At 65.8% G+C, this 20,622-nt stretch overlaps 1 protein-coding gene across 6 annotated transcripts in view; it reads left to right on the top strand.

Moving 5' to 3' along the window:
• KCNQ1 (potassium voltage-gated channel subfamily Q member 1) overlaps window positions 1–19,154 on the top strand; it is a 321,222-nt gene extending 302,068 nt beyond the window's left edge. For 3 of the 6 annotated variants that reach the window (XM_011287088.4, XM_045039717.1, XM_045039716.1), the window contains exons 16-17: window positions 16,561–16,629; window positions 17,986–19,154. In XM_011287088.4, coding sequence (XP_011285390.4) covers window positions 16,561–16,629; window positions 17,986–18,207 — 291 coding nt within the window. In that variant the 3' untranslated portion in view covers window positions 18,208–19,154. The remainder of the gene's footprint in view (window positions 1–16,560; window positions 16,630–17,985) is intronic. The other 3 variants (XR_002736472.2, XM_023240184.2, XM_023240189.2) reach the window with 3 other exon arrangements.
• The last annotated feature ends 1,468 nt before the right edge of the window (window positions 19,155–20,622 follow it).

Genomic DNA, 20,622 nt, shown 5'->3' with positions numbered 1-20,622 from the left:
GCTGGGGCTCCACGGCGTGGCTGGCCCTGAGGAACCAGGAACCACCAGCGTGCGGACGCGGGGAGGCCGGAGACAGGGGCAGAGTGAGGCAGCCACCGGGCGATGGCCAGCAGAGAAAGGGGGTCCCAGTGGGGGCTTGGAAGAGAGAACCCAGGGGAGTGGGGTCCCGGGAGCTGGAGAGCTTCAGTGGGGGGACCCGCCCTCCCCCAGAGGAAAACTCTGAGAAGTCAGGGCAGAAGACAGGGTGAGTTGGCCACTGGGAGACCACTGGTAACCAGAGCGGTGGGTGCCAGGGACCACAAGCCAGATGAAGACGGCTGAGAAGTCACTATACACCCTCTGGTTAAATGCAGCAAATTAACACGTGTGTTTATTTCTACTCCCTCCAAACCCCATTAAAACGACAGTAAAGACATTTAAGTGTTCTAAAATATAAATCAACAGGGCTTACGTGATCAGAAGGGAAGAAAAGAGAGACAAAAGTGTAGAGATGGGGAGGCAGAAGGACCTCTGGAGACCCGGAGTGTTGGCACTATGCCCTGCAGGAGTAAGAGCCACCGAGAGCGGACAGGCTCCCAGCCCAGAACCCCGGGCCGGCTCGCGGTCAGGTGCCCCAGGGAGCCTCCCAACTGCCGGAGGGGACTGAAGACAGAGAGGATGTTTACTGGAGATGGTCCGAGCAGCAGACACTTCCCCGGCCATACATGCTCCCAGCCCGTGAAGCCGGGTACTGCCTGTCCCCCAGTCCAGCCAGAGACAGGAGGCTTAGCCCCTGGAGAAGCTGGCTCTGAGAGGTTCTGAATATGGGGACACCAGGAGCAGCTGGGGTGGAGAGTGAGCCATCGCGATAAAGACAAGTGGGACTCAGTGAACACTTCTATGCTGAGAAGTAAGACTTCTACTCTTTCCTCCTTAATTCCCCAAGTGTCCTCATCAGGGCCCCAGGTTGTGATTTCATTGACACCAGCAATAAAGTGGACGTCCTAGGTTTCCAGAGAGAAGACGTGGGTCACATACACAGTGTAGTGAATCACAGTGTCATCAGACTTTTCAACAGCAAACGGAAAACTAGCACATAATGCAGACATGCCTTTAAACTTCTGAGGGCAAAAATATTTCCAATCTAGAATTCTACACTCAAAGTCTCAGGTATGAAAGTAGATTAAAGACATTTTCAGACACGCACAGTCAAAAGTTTTACCTACCACGTGCCTTTTCTCAGAAAGTCACTTGAGGATATGCTCCAGCAAAATGAAGAGAAAACCAAAAAAGAAAGTCATAGGCTCCAAGAACCAGGAGAATCCAACACCAAAAAATAGATGATGATTGATAGATAGATAGATAGATAGATAATTAAAGATAGACCAACTGGCCAAGGAAATTCCCAACATGAGAGGGAAAGAAGTTCTAGATATTACGGTTGTTCAGCAGGCCTGGAGAACAACCAGGCTTTCAAGGACTCCAGGAAGAAACTTCTAGGAAAAAAACATTATGAACCTGATAGATTGCTAGTGTTCTCAACTGAATGAATAGAAGCTTTACAATTCTGGCAGAAAGTTTAAGAATGAATTAGTGACAGATGCATTAAAAATTCAGCAAAACAGGGGCACCTGTGTGGCTCAGTCAGTAGAGGCGCAACTTTGATCTTGGGGTTGTAGGTCTGAATCTCACGTTGGATGTAGAGATTACTTAAAATCTTTTTAAAAATGTTAAACAAAACATGAAGGCAACTCTTAACCCCAGGCAAAACAAAAAGTCATAATCATAGAAGACCACATGACTCAAGTAAAAATCTCATTTATGTAGGCATATAAAGTTGCGTAATTTTTACATAAAACACAAACAGTAAATACTTACTTAGCCTGGAATTGCAATATAACTCTATTGAGAGGATAGGGGAGTGGCAGGAGCAGGGGTTGTGAAAATGAAATCATGATCTCTCGTCTTCCATGTTAGGCAGCTGCTAGATAACATCTGAAACTGCAAAAGCAAGGAATCGTAATATAAGCATTGATTTAGAAATACCAAGGTCAAGTGACGAGACAGCTGAGAAGGCTGAAGGGCTGCGTCTGGGGTCGAATTAGGGATGGGGGATATAGCACCCTCGGGAGCTCGTCAAGTGGCCTCGCTTGCTGACGGTGAGAAAACTCCCTAACGGAGGCAGGCAGCGATGGTGCGGGAGACTGGAAGATCTGATGATCTCCTCCTGGGGAGGAGGGGAAGGAGGAGGAAGAAGGCTTGGTCAGCAGAGGGCAGGGGCTCAGAGGGGGAAGGTGAGGGTGTGTTGCCAGGTCTGAGGAGAGCAGGAGAGCGGGTAAGGAGGCAGGCACTTCAAGCCACATGTGCAGACTTGGAGCTGACAGGTCCCTGGACGGGAGCCGGGGGCTGGGGCTCGGTGGGAGGGGACAGCAATGAGAGAGAAGGGCTCACTAGTGGGGACGCCCTCCCCGCCTTTAACTCAGGCTGACAGGCACGGGGGCTTCTGCTGAGATGTGACCCAAGTGGTACCAAAGGATGGTCTCCAAGGCCCCTGGATCTGGGCACGAATGGGGAACCTGCAGGCTGTGACAGTGGGCCACCCATGTCCTCCCAGAGGCCTGCAGACCACACCCGGTCTGGCCAGTGTGGGTCCCCCCCACCCAGCCCCGGTGTCCCCAGGAGCTCTTCCTTCCGGCCTCAGGAGCAGGAAGGGCGGGCTGGGAGCCGCAGGCTGGGGCCTGAATTTCTCATCAGCTCCCAGGTCAGCCTAGGCCAGACGGGCCCCCGGCCAGCCCCCCAACTCCCTCCTGGGTGGACGCCTCCCCCACCCTTCCACTCACCTTCCGAGCATTGTGGGCTTTCCTGGGAACCCCCGCCACTCCGCTCCGGCCTCCCGAGGACACCCCGAATCTCTCCCCGCCAGTGCCCCGGCCCTGTGGCCACACACTTCAGGGTCAGAGCCGGGCTTCCTGAGGTCACAGCTTTGGTGTGGAGACTGGACTGAGGTGGGGACAAGAGCGCAGGGGGACAAAAGTGGCTCTGTCACTGTCACAGGGGCCGTGGGTGGCCCGGCCAGGGGGCCGTGAGGATGCGGAGAAGTCCCTTTCTTTTCTGTTTTGACCCGGCCCCCATGCAGACTCCTCTGCCGAGGGTGGGTGGACGCCCTGGGGTAGCACAGGCCCCCCTTCCCCGCCGCGGGCAGGTGGCATGTGGAGGGCCTGCCACCGGCCCCGGCCCCTCCTCCCTTCCCCAAATGGCGGGCGGCCCGTGGGCTTCCGGAGAAGCCAGCGGATTCGAGGCCCAAAAGCGACGGAACTGGGGCCAGTGCCTTGCAGTGCCCGCCCCGGGTAGGGTGGGACCCGGGAACCCCGGGGAACTCGACTAGGGGAGGCCCCTGTGTCCAGAGACGGTCTCTCTTGGCCTGGGGGGCCCCACCTTCGCCGCAGCCCTCCCGGTGTCCGTCCAGGCTGGGGGAGGAGGGGGGAGGCAGAGCCTGAGAGCCAGGCCACCCCACCTGCCCCCCGGGCTCCCCTCCCGGGACACCGCCCCAACCAGGAGCCCGGAACTCTGGGGATTTGTGCCCTCTCCCGGCACCTGTGTAAAGACCACCTTGATCTGTGGGTCACCTGTGCCGCAGGATGGGCCCCCGGGCACGGCCACAACCTTCCGGGCCTGCCCTGGGCCCCTGCCCTCCCGGCCATGGCACTTTGTCATCCGTCAGTGACTGTAAATGACTTGACCACCACCTGCCCCCGTGACCGGGACGAGACTGCGGGGCAGGGGGTCGAGAGACTGGCCCAGGCCCCGGACGGGCAGACCCACCCCTCCACCGCCTCTCAGAGCGCCCCTCCCACGCGTGCCTAACAGAGGCCACGACAAAAGCCAGGAGAGGTGACCGAGGGCCAGGGCCCGTGCTGGCAGGTGGTGGGGTCGGGCTGTTGACCAGGCGGTCGGCCACACCCAGCCAGCAGAACGGGGGAGCCAGCGAGAACCCCAAGGGCAGGGGCCCCAGGGAGGGACCTCAGGCAACAGTAGGGAAGGTGGGCCAGGGAACGGGGACGGAGGGGAGGGCCGGGAACGTCCGCCTGCCTGGGAAGGAGGGGTGCTGGGAGCAGAGAGGGCGCGGGACCGGCCAATTCTGTCCAGATGGGGCTGGAGCACTCGGGGCCTGGCCTGGAGCCCCGGCAACTTCCTGCCCGCCCACCCTGCTCCCCCACCTCCTCACCCGCTTCCCAGAGAGTCGGTCTCGGTGGGGGGCGGGGGGGGGAGGGGTTGCAGCAACACCCTGTTTAGCCACAGGGAGCATGGCCAGGGCCTGGGCACCCGGGCCGGGGCGGCCGGGGGACAGAGGCTCGGGTCCGCCCCCACACATGACACCGAGCACCTGCTGTGCCTGGCTGTGGCCAGGTGAGAGCACAGGCCTCCCCGGGTCCACACGTCCCCGGGAGGTGGGTCCCGGGGAGGCGCCCAGACCCGGCGAGGTGGGAACCACCCCAAGCTGAGCCGTGAAGGGTGAGGGACTTGGAGGGGGGCAGTGGGCAGAGCGCGGGCAAGGCACAGGGCAGGGTGCCGGGCGCAGCACCGAGGTGCCAGGGAGGGGGCGGTTGCGGGGGCAGAGAGGACAGGCGAGCCTGGAGGGCCCCTCGCTGTTCTGATGGCCGGAGGACCCGAAGTCTCTGTGGGAGGCCTCGGAGAGCTGCCTGTGCGCTCCCGCCCCAGCCCAAGCCTCCCGGAGGCCCATCTGCCCGCTCTGCCGGGGCTTGGGTTCGTGCTTCGTGGAGGGATCTGCCCCAACACCCAGACAGAGCGAGCATGCTGGGCTTACCCATGAGATACTGAGCTCCCCGTCCCGAGGGCTGTGTAAGAGGCAGACAGCGTCGGGCAGAGGAAGGACAGGCTGAGGGGGCTTCTGGCTCAGGGCCCCGGGCCTCACGAGCCAGGAGGGAACAGCCTTGGGAGGGCGTTGTCACTTCCACGACGTGGGGAAGGCACACCCCAAGCTCCCAGCGAGGCCTCACATTCCAGGCAGGACGCTGGGCTTGAGCCCACAGGGGAGGAAGCCCCTGCGACTTCCCTAGGAAGGCAGGTTCCGGAAGGGGGCTCCGGCCCTGCCGTCGGGCACGTCCCACGCCTCCCTCCCCACAGGCTCTTTTGCAGGTGCCAGGAAAGGGGCTGGATGCCAGATTCCAGGCCCGGCCACCCCGGCCCCCATCTGGGACCCCAGCCCAGAGCCCTCGGGCCCAGCCTGCAACCTGGTTCCAGCCTCAGGGGGCGGCGAATTCAGGGAATCCTGTCCTAGGAGCTTGAGCAGGAAGTGGGGGTGGGGGAGCAGCCGCGGGCTGGGTCCCAGCCCGGGGGCCCGGGGGCCGGGGGGCCGGGGGGCCGGGGGCTGCCTGCCCGTCTAGTTCAGCCACAGCTGCAGCCTGCGCCGGGCTGCTGAGTCATGGGGCTGCTGTCTCCGGGCCAGGACCAAGGCGGGAGAGGCAGTGAGACCCGACACCCCGGCCCCTCGAGAGCAGGCAGGGCCCCCGGGGACCGCGGGGGGCCGGCCTGTGCCTCAGCCCTCCCGCACCCCCGCCCCGGCCGCCACCCCCGAGTCCTGCAGGTGCCAGCTTTCACCCGCAGCCGGTGTGGCCCTCGGCACAGCCCTGGCGGAAGCTCGTGTGTGTGCACCCACGCACGCACGCGTGCACGAGCACACACGCGGGCCGAGCCCCTCAGCCCCTCTGCTGGCCGCCCTCCCCGGAGCCGACCTGAACAGTTCCGGCCTCTGGTGGCCCCTTCTGCACGAGTCTTCACGAAGCGCCTACTATGCGCCCGGCCCTGGCCTAGCAGCTGCGACGAGCCCCGCCCTCAAGGAGCTGACCATCTGCAGTGGACAGAGACGCAAAAGGAGACAGGGCGGCAAAACGGTGACAGGGGCCGAGGACGGGGCAGCGGATAGGTCACAGGCATGCCGGGATGGGGTGGTACCTGAGAGGGGCGCTTATGTAAATGCTTCAAGGACGGCAGAGGCAGCCTGAAGCTCACAGAGCGGAGAGCCTGCCTCACGGGCAGCAGGTGCAAAGGCCCCGTGGCAGGACTGAGCCTGCACAGAAGGCCCATAAGACAGAGCCGATCAAGCAGGGGCAGCAAGGAAGACGTGACCGGATTGCGATGGGCATCAGGGCCACGACGGTGACCCTGGCCTTGGCGCTGAGGGCGTGGGGAGCCCTTAGATTAAGCCCTTCTCCTGAGGTCTAAGAGTGGCTATGGGGCCGCAGGTGAGAGGCGGCCGTGGCATGCGGTGGGTTGCTGGTGGCTCAGCCCAGGGCAACGGCTATGGCGGGCAGGAAGGAGGCTCAGATTCGAGATCGATCTGCTGGGCCCCGAATGTGTCCAGCCTTGACCACGCTGGTGCCTCTGGGGTTGGTTGACATGAGAGATCCGAGAGCAAGGAGCCGGGAGGCCCCGGGATTTCTGACCTGACCCCTTACCTAAGCAGGGATCTCAGACAGGAGCGGCCTGGGGGAGACGTCGGGCCCAGAGAGGACTCACTGAGTCCCAGACGCCTTGATGTCTTGCAGAGGCGGCCCAGCAGGCAGGAGGCCCGTGCGTGGTGCTGGACGCAGGTGCTGCCCGGCCTGGGCCCAGAGGACAGGGGACAGCCCCTCCCAGGAGAGACGGGGGGGCTGTGGCCACGGGGCAAAGTCAAGGGAGGGCCTCGTTCATTTTGCTTGTTCGTGATGGGGAGTCTGCTGGTGGAGGGGGGGGGGGGCATGCCGGTGACCTGGGGAGAGGGGAGAGAGCTAAGCTGGCTGGTGTTCTCTGCGGGGCGGCCTCGGACGGTGGCTGGACAGCCCGAGGACAGGCCAGGGCAGAGGACCCCTCTCCCCCGGGTCCTCGAGGTGCAGACGGAGAAGGGCACGCAGAGCTCTGGGGGAGGCGGCAGACCGTGGGAGGTGAGTGGGCCAGCAGGGTGCGAGCCGGCAGCGTTCTGGGGGACCCCCGGGCCGGATGCGGGCGGACTGTCCCGGGTCTGCAGCGGCGGGGGAGCGGGGGACACAGCGTGTGGCTTAGCCAAGCGGCCAGGGGGACAGGTGTCGGGCAGAAGCGATCCTTCCTGGTGGCAAGGGGGTGGGGAAGGTGACAAAGTGCTCTGTCGGGGGCCAGTGGTCTCTGGGGTCGAGGGCGTGTCGGAGGCGGGGTCACAGGAGGCCCACCCCACCTGCGGGGCAGCCCAGTCCCCAGAATAAAGGAGGAAGAACCCTTTAGCAAGAGGGGAGGGTCGTCCCTCAAGGCTTGACTGTGAGCCCCGGGCCAAGGAGGGGCCAGTGGGAGCAGAAAGGCAGGTGCAGGGGCCACGTGGAAGGGCCACTGCAGAGCACAGCCTTGGCCACGGCCCCCAGAAGGCCACTTCCCGGAGCAGAGCCCCCTCCCCTGAGTCCCTCGGAGCCTGCACAGCTGGGGGATGGAGGCGGGGGGGGGGGGGAGGTTGTCCTCTGAGCCCTCAGCCTCCCCGCCACCGGCCACGTGACTCTCCCAGAGCCCCACGAGAACCCCCAGCCGGGCCGGGCCGTGGACTGCGGAGGGGGCTCGGCCGGCGGGGCCGGGCAGGTGGGGTTGGGTGCACGGGCCCCAGCCTGTGGGCCCAGGCTGAGCGGGGCCAGGGAGCGCGGCCTGAGAGAGGGGTGCAGAGAAAACGCTCCGGGCCGTGGGTGTGGCCGGAGCTGGGGGACAGGGAACTGGTCAGAGGCAGCTGTGAGGTGCTGGGAACCTGGGGGACGCGCTGGGGCCTTCTCCTTCTTTCATGGGCCTGAGGGACTGTCCAGGGGAGCCAGACCCTGCCCCCCAGGAGACCCAACCACATACACGGGGACCTCCATTCTCAGACGGGCCCCTTCAGCTGCCCCACGCAGCTGTCCCCTCCCCGTTGGGCCCAGAGTCAGCCGGCCGGTGAGGGGTCAGGGATGGCCTGTCCCTGCTTTCAGGGAGGCAGATGTTGAGGAAGCAAACAATGCCAGCGGTGCCCGGGGCAGAAGAAGGAGAAGGATCCGTGGGCTCTGCGGAGGGGTGGACTATTCCAGGAAGTGGGACCGGCTGGTGCAAAGGTCCTGAGGCAGGGAGGGTTGTGGCGCATCCAAGGAACCAGAAGAAGCCAGCCTGGGGCATGAAGGGGCAGGGACTGAGGTGGGACACAGGGCCCAGACCGTGAGGGGCCCTGTGGCCAAGGCGGGGCCGTGTCTCCATTCCAAGGGCAGTAGGGAGATCTCCATGGGCTGCGCTTAGGGCCAAGACGGGCTGTGAGGGCAGAGGCGAGGTCTGTTGGCCATGGAGAGCTGCAGGGAGGGTGAGCCGAGCCTGGAGGGGGCACCGCTAGGTGGCCCGGAGGCTGGCGGGCTTAGGGCTCCCGTACGCCAGGCCCCGGCCAAGGGCCCCCCCGGGTGGGGGCGTGGGGGTGGCCAGGCCCGACCAGAAGCAGCCGGTGGCAGAAAGCACACGGCCAGCAGAGCCACCGGCAGCCCCTGCCCACCTGCCAGCCGTCGCCGGGCGGGGTATCACCCTCCTGCCGGCCTGGGGTTTCGGCCGAGGCACCCCCCCCCCCGCCCCGCCGCTGGCTCCAGGTACAAAGTGTCCTGCCCGGCGTCCCCCTGGCTTCCTGGACTCTGAGGCTCGTCAGAGGGGCAGCGCAGGGGGGAGGCGGGGGAGAATCAAACGCAGGTGGGGCGTTTGCACCGCCAACATAAACACGGCCTCTCGCTTCCAGCCCCCGTTTCCAGCCTGCCCTACATTCCCGCTTGCCCGGCCCCCGAGCAGGGCGGCTCCGTCGGCCCGGCCCAGGGCTGCCGGACGTGGGCAGGGCGGGCGGCGGCCCCTGCTTGGCCTCCGCTGCCGGGACCCCCCGGAGGCCCCGCTGGGGGCTGGCCGGCCCGGCAGGGAGGCCCGAGCCCCGCCCGGGGTCTCCCCCAGCCCACCACCCCGACCCCCCTTCCGGGTCCCCCTGACTCTGCCCCGACCCCCTCTGCGCCGAGAGCCTTCTCCCTGAAGCGTTGCTGTGTAAGCCGGTCTCGGAGGGCTCAGTGGGGCTTGCTGGGGCCGTGGATGTGTCGTCCCCGACGAAGGTGCAGGGGGAGGGCAGGGGACTGCGTGTCCGGGAGGACGGACTGTGTCCACGAACAGCACAGCGCCCACAGATTCTGCAGGGCTTTTCATCCGGGGGGGGGGGGACAGGAAGTAAAACCCATGAGAAACAGGCCGGTGGTGTGGGCATGAGTTTTGGAGGAAAGGAAAGGTAGACGGGGGCCGGGGCCTGGGGGGCAGTTCTCTGCATGCAGGACAGAACCCAGGGAGGCTTCGTGGAGGAGATGGCAGAACGTGGACGAGCTGAGGCACGAGCCACGTGGGGTCCCAGGAGGATGTTCCTCACGGCCAGGAGGGAGGGGGCGGGAGCGGGGCCAGACAGGGGGCTCCGAGGCCGGGGCCGGCAGGGCGGGCGATGGTCTCGGACCACACAGTGGGACAGAGGACAGGCTTCCCCCGGGTGGGAGCAGAAGAACGCATCCCTCGGGCCATGGGGACCAAGGGCAGAGCACACTGGTCTTGTCCCGGTGAGCTGGTCCCCGCTCCCCTCGAGGCCTCTTCTGCTGGGCCCGGGGACAGAGCTACCGAGGTTCTCCACCTCCAGAAAGAACAGCCCTGCTGTGTAGGAATGACCCAGAGCAAAGCGCGTTGTTAGGCCGCCATTATTAGGGTCTTGGCGCAGATGGCAAGGTAGGTTGGGGCGTAACGAACATCGTGTATGAAAAGGTCTTCGCGTGCAGAGGGGAAAAGGAAGGCCACTCAGTAAAGTTCGGTGCATCGATAGGATCAGCACTGAAACCTTAGTTCAAACTAACTCCCATGCAAATCAAAGATTTGCGGGTAAAGTACACATCCAAAAAATCACCAGGAAGAAAGGGCCACCCAAGTGTGCACAGAAATCTAGAAGCCAGAAAGGGGAAGAGGGATAACGCCCACTGCATGAAAAAGCAAACAGATAAATAAGACTTTTGTACGGCAAGACAAAACATAATATTCACGATTGCCACAAACTGATTCACGACGCAAATAACACACTAGGGAAAACCGGTCGGGATGTACGTGTCAAAGGACAGAGTTCCTTAATATACGAAGAGCCCTTGTAAATCAATGACAATGAAAAGGCCTGAGAGCAGTGGCGGCAGTGCTCCTGGCCCTTGCTCCAGAGACAGAGCAAGCCCTGGGTTTGGGGGACCTCTGTCCCTCCTGCCTGGCACTGGGGCCCCCAGAGAATGTCAGGGGGCCTCGTCTGCTCAGCCAGCAGTATTTGTGAGGCACCAACTTTATGCCACGTGTATCTACCTGGCACCTACTACATGCCAGGCTCTGGGAGACCCTCTGGGGATACAACAGTGACAGCGTGGTCGAAGGCCTGGCCTCAGGAGCCTTCGGTTGGTGGAAGGGGCCACGAGCACGTAAACCAACACACTAGGACATTTTGCGGAGCGGGGAGAGGTGCAAACGGAACTGTGAGCAGTGAGATCAGGAGGCTCCTGGCTGGAAAGGTCGGGGAAGTCTGCTCTCAACATTGGAGCTGAGGTTATACGACGTGGTGGCAGAGCGAATAGCACGTTCAAAGGCCCTGGGGCAGGACCAACAGGGGCGTATGTGCTCAGGGTCTGAGAGAAGAGGATCAGGGAGGACTGGGTGAGGGGGCTGCAGAAGATTCGCTTTCACTCCAGGAATTCCGCGGGGGGCGGTAGCGCAGGTCCGCGGGGGGAAGCTCGGCCTGGCAGCTGTCTAGGGCGAAAGGGAGACGGCCCAGCCCGTGGGTGACAAGTGGCTAGGACAGTCCCATCCAGCGACGCGGCCGGCCAGGCTGGGGTGTCGGAGAAGGAGAGGCCAGGGGTTGGATTCAGGACCCCAGCGGGTGGGAGGTACTGAGTGCCGTACTGTGTGAATGTCTGAGCTGGGAGGACAGGGCTGGGGGCAGGCTGGAGCCCAAGTGCCGTCTGGGACCTGCTGGGCCGAGACCCCGTGAGACCCGTGTGCCGGCGGAGGCGAGGTCCTGGAGTCCCTGCGGGGAGCACGGAGCTGGGGCCTGGAGTTGGGGGTGTCTGTGCAGAGGGACGCCCTGGGGCTGGGTGTGCAGGGTTGCGCCATGATCCTGAGGCCCCCGTCGGCGGACGGCCCGGAACCCGGCGGTGCTGGGGGTCCCCCCTTCTCCCGCCCCCAGGCAAGCACGTGTCTGTGGGCGGGGAGAAGGACTTTCTCAGAGGCAGGCGGCCCGTGCTCCTGCGGCGTGCTCAGCGAGGGCCAGCCAGGCCCAGGCAGTCCTCCGGAAGGGGCCTGGGGAGTGGCACTGACCAGGCCCTCACCGTCCGGTCACGGTACGCCAAGGACCCGGCCGAGACCCGGCTCAGGCCACCTGCCTCCTCCATGTGCGCGGCCTCCTCCATCCGCCCTGCAGCGCGAACGGCACAGCAGGCGACGCAAGGGACAGGGGCTGGGACAGGGGCCCTGGTCCGCAGCCTCCAAAACACTCACCTTAGCAAAGTGCCCACCCATCGAGCCCCCCGTGACACCGGTGCTGGGGCCGAGACGCAGTGGCTGCCGTGTCTCCTGCCTCTCTGGGCCCGTGTTCACCCAAGCAGAAGGCCTGGGAGACGGCGGAAGGACACAACGCGTGTTGCTGGCCACGAGTCCCTGTTGGAAGACACCTGGCACCTCGCAGAGCCCCCCGCCGAGTGGGGCCCCTGCTGCTCACCCCCTGTGTCGCGCTGTCCCAGCAGCACCACCGGCTGTGGACCGGCGCTCACCTCCTTGGCACGTGCAAAGGCCCAGGGGCCTCAAGGTCCCGCTAGACACGCTCACACCCTCGGCAGCTCAGGGGACGATTTGGTGGGCGGCGAACTGTGTAAAATCACACCCGAGCGGCCCACGCATCCCCCGACACAGTCTCCCGTGCTCCGTAAAGCCCGGTGTGGGTGTGCGTGCACACGCGTGTGCACACACACACGCCAACCGGCCTGCGCCGGAATCCTGGCTCAGCCTCAGTCCGCACAGCACACGTGCACGCCTGAACACGCGCTCTCAGGAATCACTGGTCACGAGCCAGCGGGACCCTTCGTCGGAGTTCAGCGGGTGCCGGGCCCTGGTTCCGGGGTCCCGAGCGTGAACCCTTTCAATCCCTGCAGCTTCCCGCCGAGGGGGCTTGTGCCATCGCCCGGAGAAGTGGGCTCAGGCAGCGACCCACCCCAGCCCACCCCGCTGGGACCCGAACCCAAGCGGCCTGTCCGGTGCCCGGCCCTCCCCTTGCACCCAGACCCCGCGCTTATGCGACACACCTGTATGCACACAGCCACCCCCTCCCAGCCTCCCGCGGCTCCCCTGCACGCCCCCCGGGGCGGCTGGGTGCACGCCCGCTGGCCGCAGAGCGGAAAGGCCCAGCCGAGCGGCTGCCCCGAGGACTGGCAGTAAACCCCAGCAGCTAGAAACACGGTCGGTCTTCCTCCAAGAGCGAAAGCACTAAAACAAAGCCATAAACGCAATTACACCGTCTCCTGCCATAAATTAGGACGTTACGAAGTGCTGTGATCTATTCCCACTCATACCCAGCTCTGTAAGACGGCCCGGCCCCACGGGCCCTCCCGAGAGGGTGATTTACGGGTGCTGTTGTCAACGGCTTGCCGTGGGGGAGGGGGCTCCCGAGCCCCGAGGAGTCGGGGGCCCAGCGCAGGCCGCATGCGCGCTCGGGGCCGGCCGGGCCGCCCGCCGGGCAGGGACACCTCGCGACTCCCCCCTTCCCCTTGGCCCGAGGGTCCCCGGGGGGCTGGGCCCCGTAGCACCCGCTACGTTGATTCTGCCAGCGTTCCCCGGAGCCCCCCAGCGCCGGCGAGGAAGGGCGGGGGTCCCGGGCGCGTGGAGCCTAATTCTGATGAGCGACACAAACCCACACTGGGCGTCTCGGGGGAAAGAGGTTAGGCGCTGCTCAGGGGGATCGGGAGGGCGGCGAGCTCGGTCGGTGATGTTGGTAAGACCTAAGGGTGGGAGTGGCTGGTGCAGACAGCAGGAGCGTCCCCGACACAGGCCACCATGTTTACGGACCGGCCCGGAGGTCGGGAGTGGACTGAATAAAGAGGGAAGAAGGAGGGGAGGCCAGAAAGCCAAGGGGGACGTGCCACAGCAGGGACGCGGCTTCTGGGACTGAGGTGGAGCTCTTTGCAGGGGAAAGCTGGCTGACAGGCTACTGCACCCGTCCCAGCCAGGGAGCATGGCGGCCTAGCCTGGGCTGGGCCGAGGCGGGGGAAGGGGGGGCAGGGCTCTCCCCGGCCCCGCCGACAGACACGATGCCGAGCCTGACGCCGAGATTTGCAACCTTCTCCTGAGGCGAGGAAACCGCGGAAGGGACGGGCCGGGCCCAGAGAGGTGGAAAGGCCTAGATGGGAGTGCAGGACGCCGTGTGCTCGCAGTGTGCACGTGCCGGTGTGTGTCCCCCGCCCGAGCCTGGCGCGCTCCAGATCCAGAGGGCAGCGGACCACGGCTGTCGCATCAGGGGGCCCTCCTGCCGGCACAGTCTGTGGGGAGAGCTCTGGGCAGGCAGACCCCAGATGGAGCCAACACCTCCGCGTGGACACGGGTGCCCGGCATGTGCGGGAGGGCACAGGGGGCAAAAGTCATAGGTCCCCGTGACCCCCGCCGCCCTCCCTGACCAGGCAGCGGCTTTCTGAGCGAGGGCCAGGGGCCACGCCCACAGGAGCAGGGCACAGGCGTGGCAGTCTACAGGGATAGAGGCCCCAAAAGTCCCGCAGTGGGGACGGGACCACCTGCTCGGTGGCCCCACGGCCCCAGGTAGGGTGTCACCCCCTCGGTCCTTCCTGCGTCCAGCAGGGCCCGTGGTCCCGCTCGGCGTGGCCGGGCTGTGTCATGGGGCGGGCCGGTCGGCATTCACTCCTCAGACCCCGTGTCCCACCCTGTGTTGGTGGCTTCGCATGAGCTCTGTGTGTTTGGAAGGGGTGGCGGGAGACTTTGGGGTGAGACTTTGGGGTGCTGCTGGGGCCCTGGGGCCCTGGACAGGCAAGGCGGGCTTCTGCCCTGAGCTTTCCAGCACAGGGCTCCCTCCTGGCTGGGGGAAGGTACCCCTACCCCGAGTCCCTCCTAGCCCTGCCCCCAGCTGTGGGCCAGCCACACCCCTTCCTCCAGGAAGCCTCCAGGGACTCGAGGTGCACCTGGACCGCGGCCGCTTCGCCGTCTAATAGGCTCGACAGTGGTGGGGCCGGGAGAACGGGGACCGTGCAGGTGTCTCAGGTCTGCAGCGGAGGGGCGGGGGGGGAGAAGACGGCCGGCGGCAGCCCCAGGGCCCCCACGTTCCTTGGGCCTTCACTCCCGCACCTCCCTGGTATCTGTGACATGGGAGGGGGAGAGCGGGGGGCCTGCAAGACGGATGGAGGGCAGGTGAAAGGTGAGGTTATGCAGACGAGCTGAGTCATGGCAGCCGTGTCGCCGTGCGTGTCCCTGGCGTGCGAGCCAGCGTGGAGCCAGCTGGGGCCCCAGACTCCTGCGTGCCTTGAGCCTCGGACCCCCAACTCCCTGCAGCCCACACGGGTCCTGGACAGTCTGCAAACAGGAGGGCCCAAGTGACCTTCGTCCCGGGACCCTACAGACGGCTCTCAGATGTCCCGAGAGCGGGTCCTGCCCCACCTTGAGACCCTGACCGCCCGTGGCCCCAGGGCACCGCGAGCTGCCTCCCAGAGGAGGGGGCTCCCTCCCTCGAGCCCCAGGCCTTGGTATCCCCCCCCCACCACCCCTTGGCTGTCTCCCACCAGTGCGGCCAGGGCCATCAGCAGATCTGGGGCTGGGATCAAGGCCAGGCAGGTTCTGCAAAAATTTCCCTTGAAAGACTCTTTTTCAAGATTTTCTTTTGAAAACAAATTCATAACCACATCACACAGGAACCCTGTCGCCTCGGGTTTGATCACCAGCCGCCCGGGGCCCTCTCGCTAGCTGTTACTCTAACTGCCTTTTTCTCCTGCGAGGGCCGCGTGCATCGTCTGCTGAGTTGAGACCAGGAACAAGGGCGCTTTTGTCGGCCTTAGTCTTTCAGTCCCTATCAGATTGCAAGGAAGGATGAGGTCCCAGATCCCCAAAACCCATCTGCCCCAGCGGCTCCGGGGCCCGAGCGCGGCGGCCTTCCCCTGGGCACCCGCCAGGTGGACGCGCCTCTGTGGCCCATGGCAGCTACCCCGGCCCTCTGAGTGCTCATCACGTCACCTTCACCGTGTAAGCGGGACAAAGTCACCCGTGCCCAAGTGGAGAAGAGAGAGCGCAGGACAAGGCCACCTCAGGGACCATCTCTCTGGGAAGTGACAGAGTCAGGCCCAGGGCCAGACAGGAGCTACCCGCCCGTCACCCCAGCTCGGGCCCTCCGGAGCCCACCGGCCCGGGCGAGTAAGGCCCCTGCCAAGGGGCTGCTGCATGGGTCCCGGGACCACCCTGATGCCCTGCCCCCAAGCACAAGAGTGTCGGACTCCATCAGCCTTGAGGGGCAGGGCCTAGGGGCTGGGGAGTACAGGGCAGACTTGGGGTGCTCAGAGCCAGCAGCTGAGCGCAAGGTAGCCCTGGGGGCAGGGAGTGGCACCAAGGCCAGCCACTGAGCTCCAGGAGGGGCACGGCTCCGGGGGAAGGGGCCGGGAGGGCTCTGGAAGGCTTGGCCCACCCACCACCCCCCCACCGTTCACCGCACCCCTGCCGGCCCCAGCACGGACCGCAGGACGGTGCCCAGGCGGCCAGGAGAGGCCCGGCCTCCCCCGCCCCTCCCGCATCCCTGCCACACCTCTGTTTCCTCTTTGCCCCAGAACACCCTGTAAAGGCTTCCATACCCACACGCGCACCTGGGGGCTTCGACAGATGTGCACGTGCCGCAGGGTGAAAGCTTATGAAACCACAGATCCTCTTCTGTAATGTACTTGGTGCTTTAATTAATGCCAAACCGATCGATACCCGAGCTGCGGCCAGTTAAGTGCCACTGGGCCACGCCCGGATGTGCCTTGTTCAAAGCCACTGGTGTGCAGGCCTCGGGGAGCCCAGGTGACTTCCGCTGGGCCTCCCAGGGTGCCCGCAGGTAGTGGAACTGAGGGGCCCCGGGAGTCTCGGGCCAGGGAGGGAGGTGGGGTTTGGCTGTGACGGCGAGCAAGCCCCCCCCCCCCGCCGCGTCGCCTCCTGTCCCGGTCACTGTGAGTGTCCACTCAGCCTTCTGAGCTCAGCCCAGACCCCTGCTCTCACCCCTTCCCAGGACCGGCTGCTTCTGCCCTGACTCCTCCCTGCCTGACATGCGTGTCTTCCCAGCACAGAAGCCCAGGGGTGGGGGCCGCAGGGGTGAAATGGGAGAGGCGGGGGTCCCGGCCGGTGGCCGTGAGCAAGTCCTCTTCTTGGGGCCTCGGTCAGTGGCCTCCAAATGGCTCTACAGAGAACGAGGGTGTTGGACGGTCATCCGGGGGGTGTTCAGGGGGTGGTTGAGCGGAGCGGCCCCAGGCCCCACCCCAGCTGAGCCAGAGAAGCCCACTCCCCTTCCCCTTCCCTCTACAGCCGGGGCTGCTGCACCAGATTTATCCGGGAGAAGAGAGGACCAGGCCCCTGTCCGGGGACCTTACACAGGTTACGTCTCAGACCCAGCTCCATCTGAGGGAGGCACCGGCCTCAGCCCCACAGAGCTGGGAGACGGGGCACCTGGGTTTTGCCTCTGGGGAAGGGGCAGGGCCCCTCCCACAGCCCTTCTGATGGAGGGGGGCTGCTGCTGGGACGGGGGTTCCTCCTTCTGGCCCCCATCTTGGCCTACCTGGTACAGGGTCTCAGGTGAAGGGACTCCTTCAGCTCCTCAGAAGGGACCCCCTCTGCATCTCGTTTCGACCATCCCCTCCCTCCCCGCCCCTCCCCTCCAGCTCCGGGTCTAGGGTGGGCAGGAGGGGGGCGGGCGGCCACACCACCTCGGAAGCCGGCCGCCCTGGGGACCAGCTCCTGGGTCTCCAGCCCTCGGGGGTTTAAGGCCGCTTCGCCCCGCAGCCATCTTCCCCGGGGCCGGCCAGCCAGCACCCGGCTCTGCCTGGTCCCGGGGAAGTGGGCCCCGGGGCGGCCCAGGACGGAGCCCTCAGGTAGAACTGCGCTCCTCCTCTCCCGTCCCCACCGCTCCCAGTCCTTCCGGTGCTCCCGGTACCCCAGGCAGCGGAAGGAAGGCCTGATTTCTTCTCTGATGGAGCACCGGGAAGGAATCACCCTCAAGGGCACCGCGACCCCAGACCCTGGCCCACACCCGGACCCCACGGGCCCACGGCTCACCGGCTCGGCACGCCTCCTGGCCTACTCCCTGCGGGCAGGACCCAACCCAGGGCCCACCGGGACTCCCTGCGCCGCCCCAGGCTGGCCCCCGACCCTGCACTCCTGGCTGGCTACCCAGCAGCCCCTGGCGGGGAAGCGCTCGCTGGCCCCGGGCCGTGCTGCGCCCGCATTTGCTTCCCGTTTCACGGGGTGGCCCTGTCTTGTCCACCAGGGGCAGCCCCAGTGCCCAGAGCAGGACAGACTATTGAAACAGAGTGTCGGGCCACGTGGCCAGAGAGAGCGCCGGGGACCCTGGCCTGACCCCTGGGGGGGTCGGTGCACACGGGGTCCTGATTTTCTGGCTCAGCGGGAAGACGGTGGTGCCGTTGGTCGGGGGGCAGAGGGGTCAGGCAGAGGGCAGACCCCACCCCGTGACCCTCGAGCCCTTCCCAGGGCTCCACTTTCGGGAGAAGGGGCGGGAGGGGCCTCTTGCACAAGTGCAGACACACGGGGGGTGGGGGGGCCCGGACACACGTGTGCTCGTTCCGCGCGCACGCAGGCGTGACCGGGCCCGGGCGCGGCTCGCATTTGCACGGAGGCACCTCCCGCCCCCGGGCTTCTCGGAGCCCCGGGGCCCCCGAGGCCACGTGCACACCTGGGCTGCCCCCGCCGGCCTCACCTCTGCTCCGGTCTCCGCAGGTGGCGCAGCTGGACCAGAGGCTGGTGCTCATCACGGACATGCTTCAGCAGCTGCTGTCCCTGCACCACGGGGGCCCCCCGGGGAGCCGCCCCCCCAGCGGGGGCGGGGCTCAGGTGCAGCCCTGCGGCCCCACCAACCCTGAGCTCTTCCTGCCGGGCAACGCCCTGCCCACCTACGAGCAGCTGACTGTGCCCCGCAGGGGCCCCGAAGAGGGGTCCTGATGGCGGCTCGGGGCCCCAGGCCCTCGAGGGAAGGCCCGGAGGAGCCCCGGGCGGCCGGGCCCACCTCCCACCCAGCAGGGGCCCCCTGGGTCACTGGCCCCTCCCTCGCAGGCCCCAGACCCCCCCCCCCCCACCGTGAGCCACGCTGCCCTGAGAGCCTGCTCTTAAAGGGTCCCTGAGGCCGCCTCTCCCCAGCCGGCGGGTACTAGAACTCGGCTGGGTTCGGGGGCCCCTCTCGGCTCTGAGACCACACCGTGGACCCCACGTCACTCGTGTAGCAGTTGGGACACGGTGGCAGGGCGCAGGCTGGACACCCGAGGCACTTGGTCCGTCCCACGTACGGCCAAGAGACAGCACGGGGAGTGCAGGCCCACCCTGGTAGGCCCCAGGGGGCTTCCTGAGAGGAGACAGAGGGGCAGCCTGGACGGGGTCTGGGGGTACCACACCCTCAGACTCGAACCCAGGACCCCTGGAGAAGGCAGGCAGGGCAGGGCGGGCCCAGCCCGTGCCAACTCAAGGATGCCCGTGACGGAGGCCCCGGAGCCCCGCTCAGCAGGCCCCAGGCCTGGGCCACGGCTTCCGGCAGGAGGGACCAGCCGACCGCGGTCCCCAGAGTGCTCCCCTGGGGGTGGAATGTCCCCCACTTTGGACTGGCAGCTTCTCCGGCTCACTCCCCGCCCCGCGTGCGGCCCCCGCCTCAGCTCCCCGCCAGGTCCGAGCAGCTGGAAAGAGGCACAGAACCGTCGTGTCCCCTGGCCGGCTGCTGGGCGAGGAGTTGCGTGAGGCTGTCACGGTCCCTGCGTGGGACAGGGGCTCCTCCCGGGCGTCACGTCTCACAGAAATCAGAATAATTTAAGGTGATTTGGAATCTGTGTTTTAATGAGTTTCACAGTATGATCTTGACTCTTAATTGTGACGCTTTTCCTAATAAACGTGGACTCACGAAATCTGTCTGGGCCCTGCGCTCGCCTGGATTCCCGAGGGAGCGACCCACCCTTGGAACACGCCTGTCCTCCTGGGGAGCACCCTGGGCCCGTCTGCCCTGCCCCAGGGAAGGAGAAGAGGCCCGGAGCCAGCCCGCTGGCAGGAGGGCCCCTCCCAGTGACCCACAGGCACCTTGAGGCCAGGCCATCACTGCCCCATCCCCATAGCCAGCACCGAGGTCAGCTTTGTCCACACGAGCTGAGCAGAGGGAAGGAAACATGGCCTGCCATCCAGGCCTTGCCCCTGTTGGCACCTTTGCTGGAATGTCCTTCCCACCCTCACCTCCTTGTATTGAAATCGCTTCTTCGGTCCGGGGCCCAGCTCAAAGCCCCCTCCTGCTCTCTCTGGAAGCCCCTCATGGGAAGCAGCCCCTCCAGGCCTGTGACTCCTCCAAGGGACAGGGGTGATGGGGGCGGTCACTGTCCTCAGACACGCACAGGGTTGGAGCTCAGGGACCGTGTCCTCCAGGCCCACGGCCCACACGCCAGCCGCACTGTCACTTCTCGGGCCACAAGGCTTGGTGTGGACAGGACAGCGCCCAGCCCTCCCCTGCGCGCCTACCTGGGCCACCCCACCTCCCGGCCCAGCTGTCTTCGCCTCCTGCCCGGTGGGCAGGACCCCCCCAGTCCCCTGACAGGTAGGTGCCCAGGTGACTGCTAAATAGGAACTCACGGTCTGTGTCACAGAGGAGGGGGCCAGTGTTGAGAGAGCTCGCAGAGGCTGTGGATCCCGTCAGAGGCTGCAGCCTGGGGTGGCATGGCTCCTGACTGGGGCTGTTGAGGGCGCCTGGCGTGGCCGAGATGTGGTCACGGCCTGTCTCCCAGCAGCCCCTGAGCCCCTGGGGAAGGCAGGCACCTTGGTAGGACCCAACACTCAATCCAGGCCTGGTCGGAGCTGTGGATGCGGGCTGAGGGGGGCAGAGCCACCCAGGGAAACACTCGTCTGTCCCCCCCAGGCAGACCGGCCCTGGGCCGAGCTCCACCACGGCAGTGGGCACGTCCGGGCCCACCCTCCCTTTAAGGAGGTCAAGGAGCAGAGACTGGATCCCCACGGCAGGCGGCGGGGTGCAGGGCCCCTGCACAGACATGCCTACCCCCCTCTGGGCCTTGACTTCCCCATCAGTAACAAGGGGCCCCCTCGGGCCTGTCCAGAGTCAAGCAGGCTGGGGGCACGTGCCAGGGGAGCCCCAGCCCGCCCTCGCCCCACCCCAGGGGCGCCCACGGCACTCTGCGTGGCCCCCCAAGCAGTCACCCTCGGCCGGGGTGGGGGGTGAGTCCGCTCCACACACCTGTTCCTCCATCGTCTGGGACGGCTGTGCCCTCCTGTTCTCCTTCCAGAGCCCACCCACGTTCCCAGGCCAGCAGGGCTGGGGGCGGCTGAGAGTCGGGTCTCTGGAAGCCCCTGGAGGCCAGTGTCGGGACAGGCGGCCCA

Source organism: Felis catus, chromosome D1 (genome assembly GCF_018350175.1).
Source record: "Felis catus isolate Fca126 chromosome D1, F.catus_Fca126_mat1.0, whole genome shotgun sequence".
Classification (NCBI taxonomy): Eukaryota; Metazoa; Chordata; class Mammalia; order Carnivora; family Felidae; genus Felis; species Felis catus.
The sequence above is the reverse complement of the archived record's forward strand: the minus strand, read 5'-3'. Positions and strand labels throughout refer to the sequence as shown.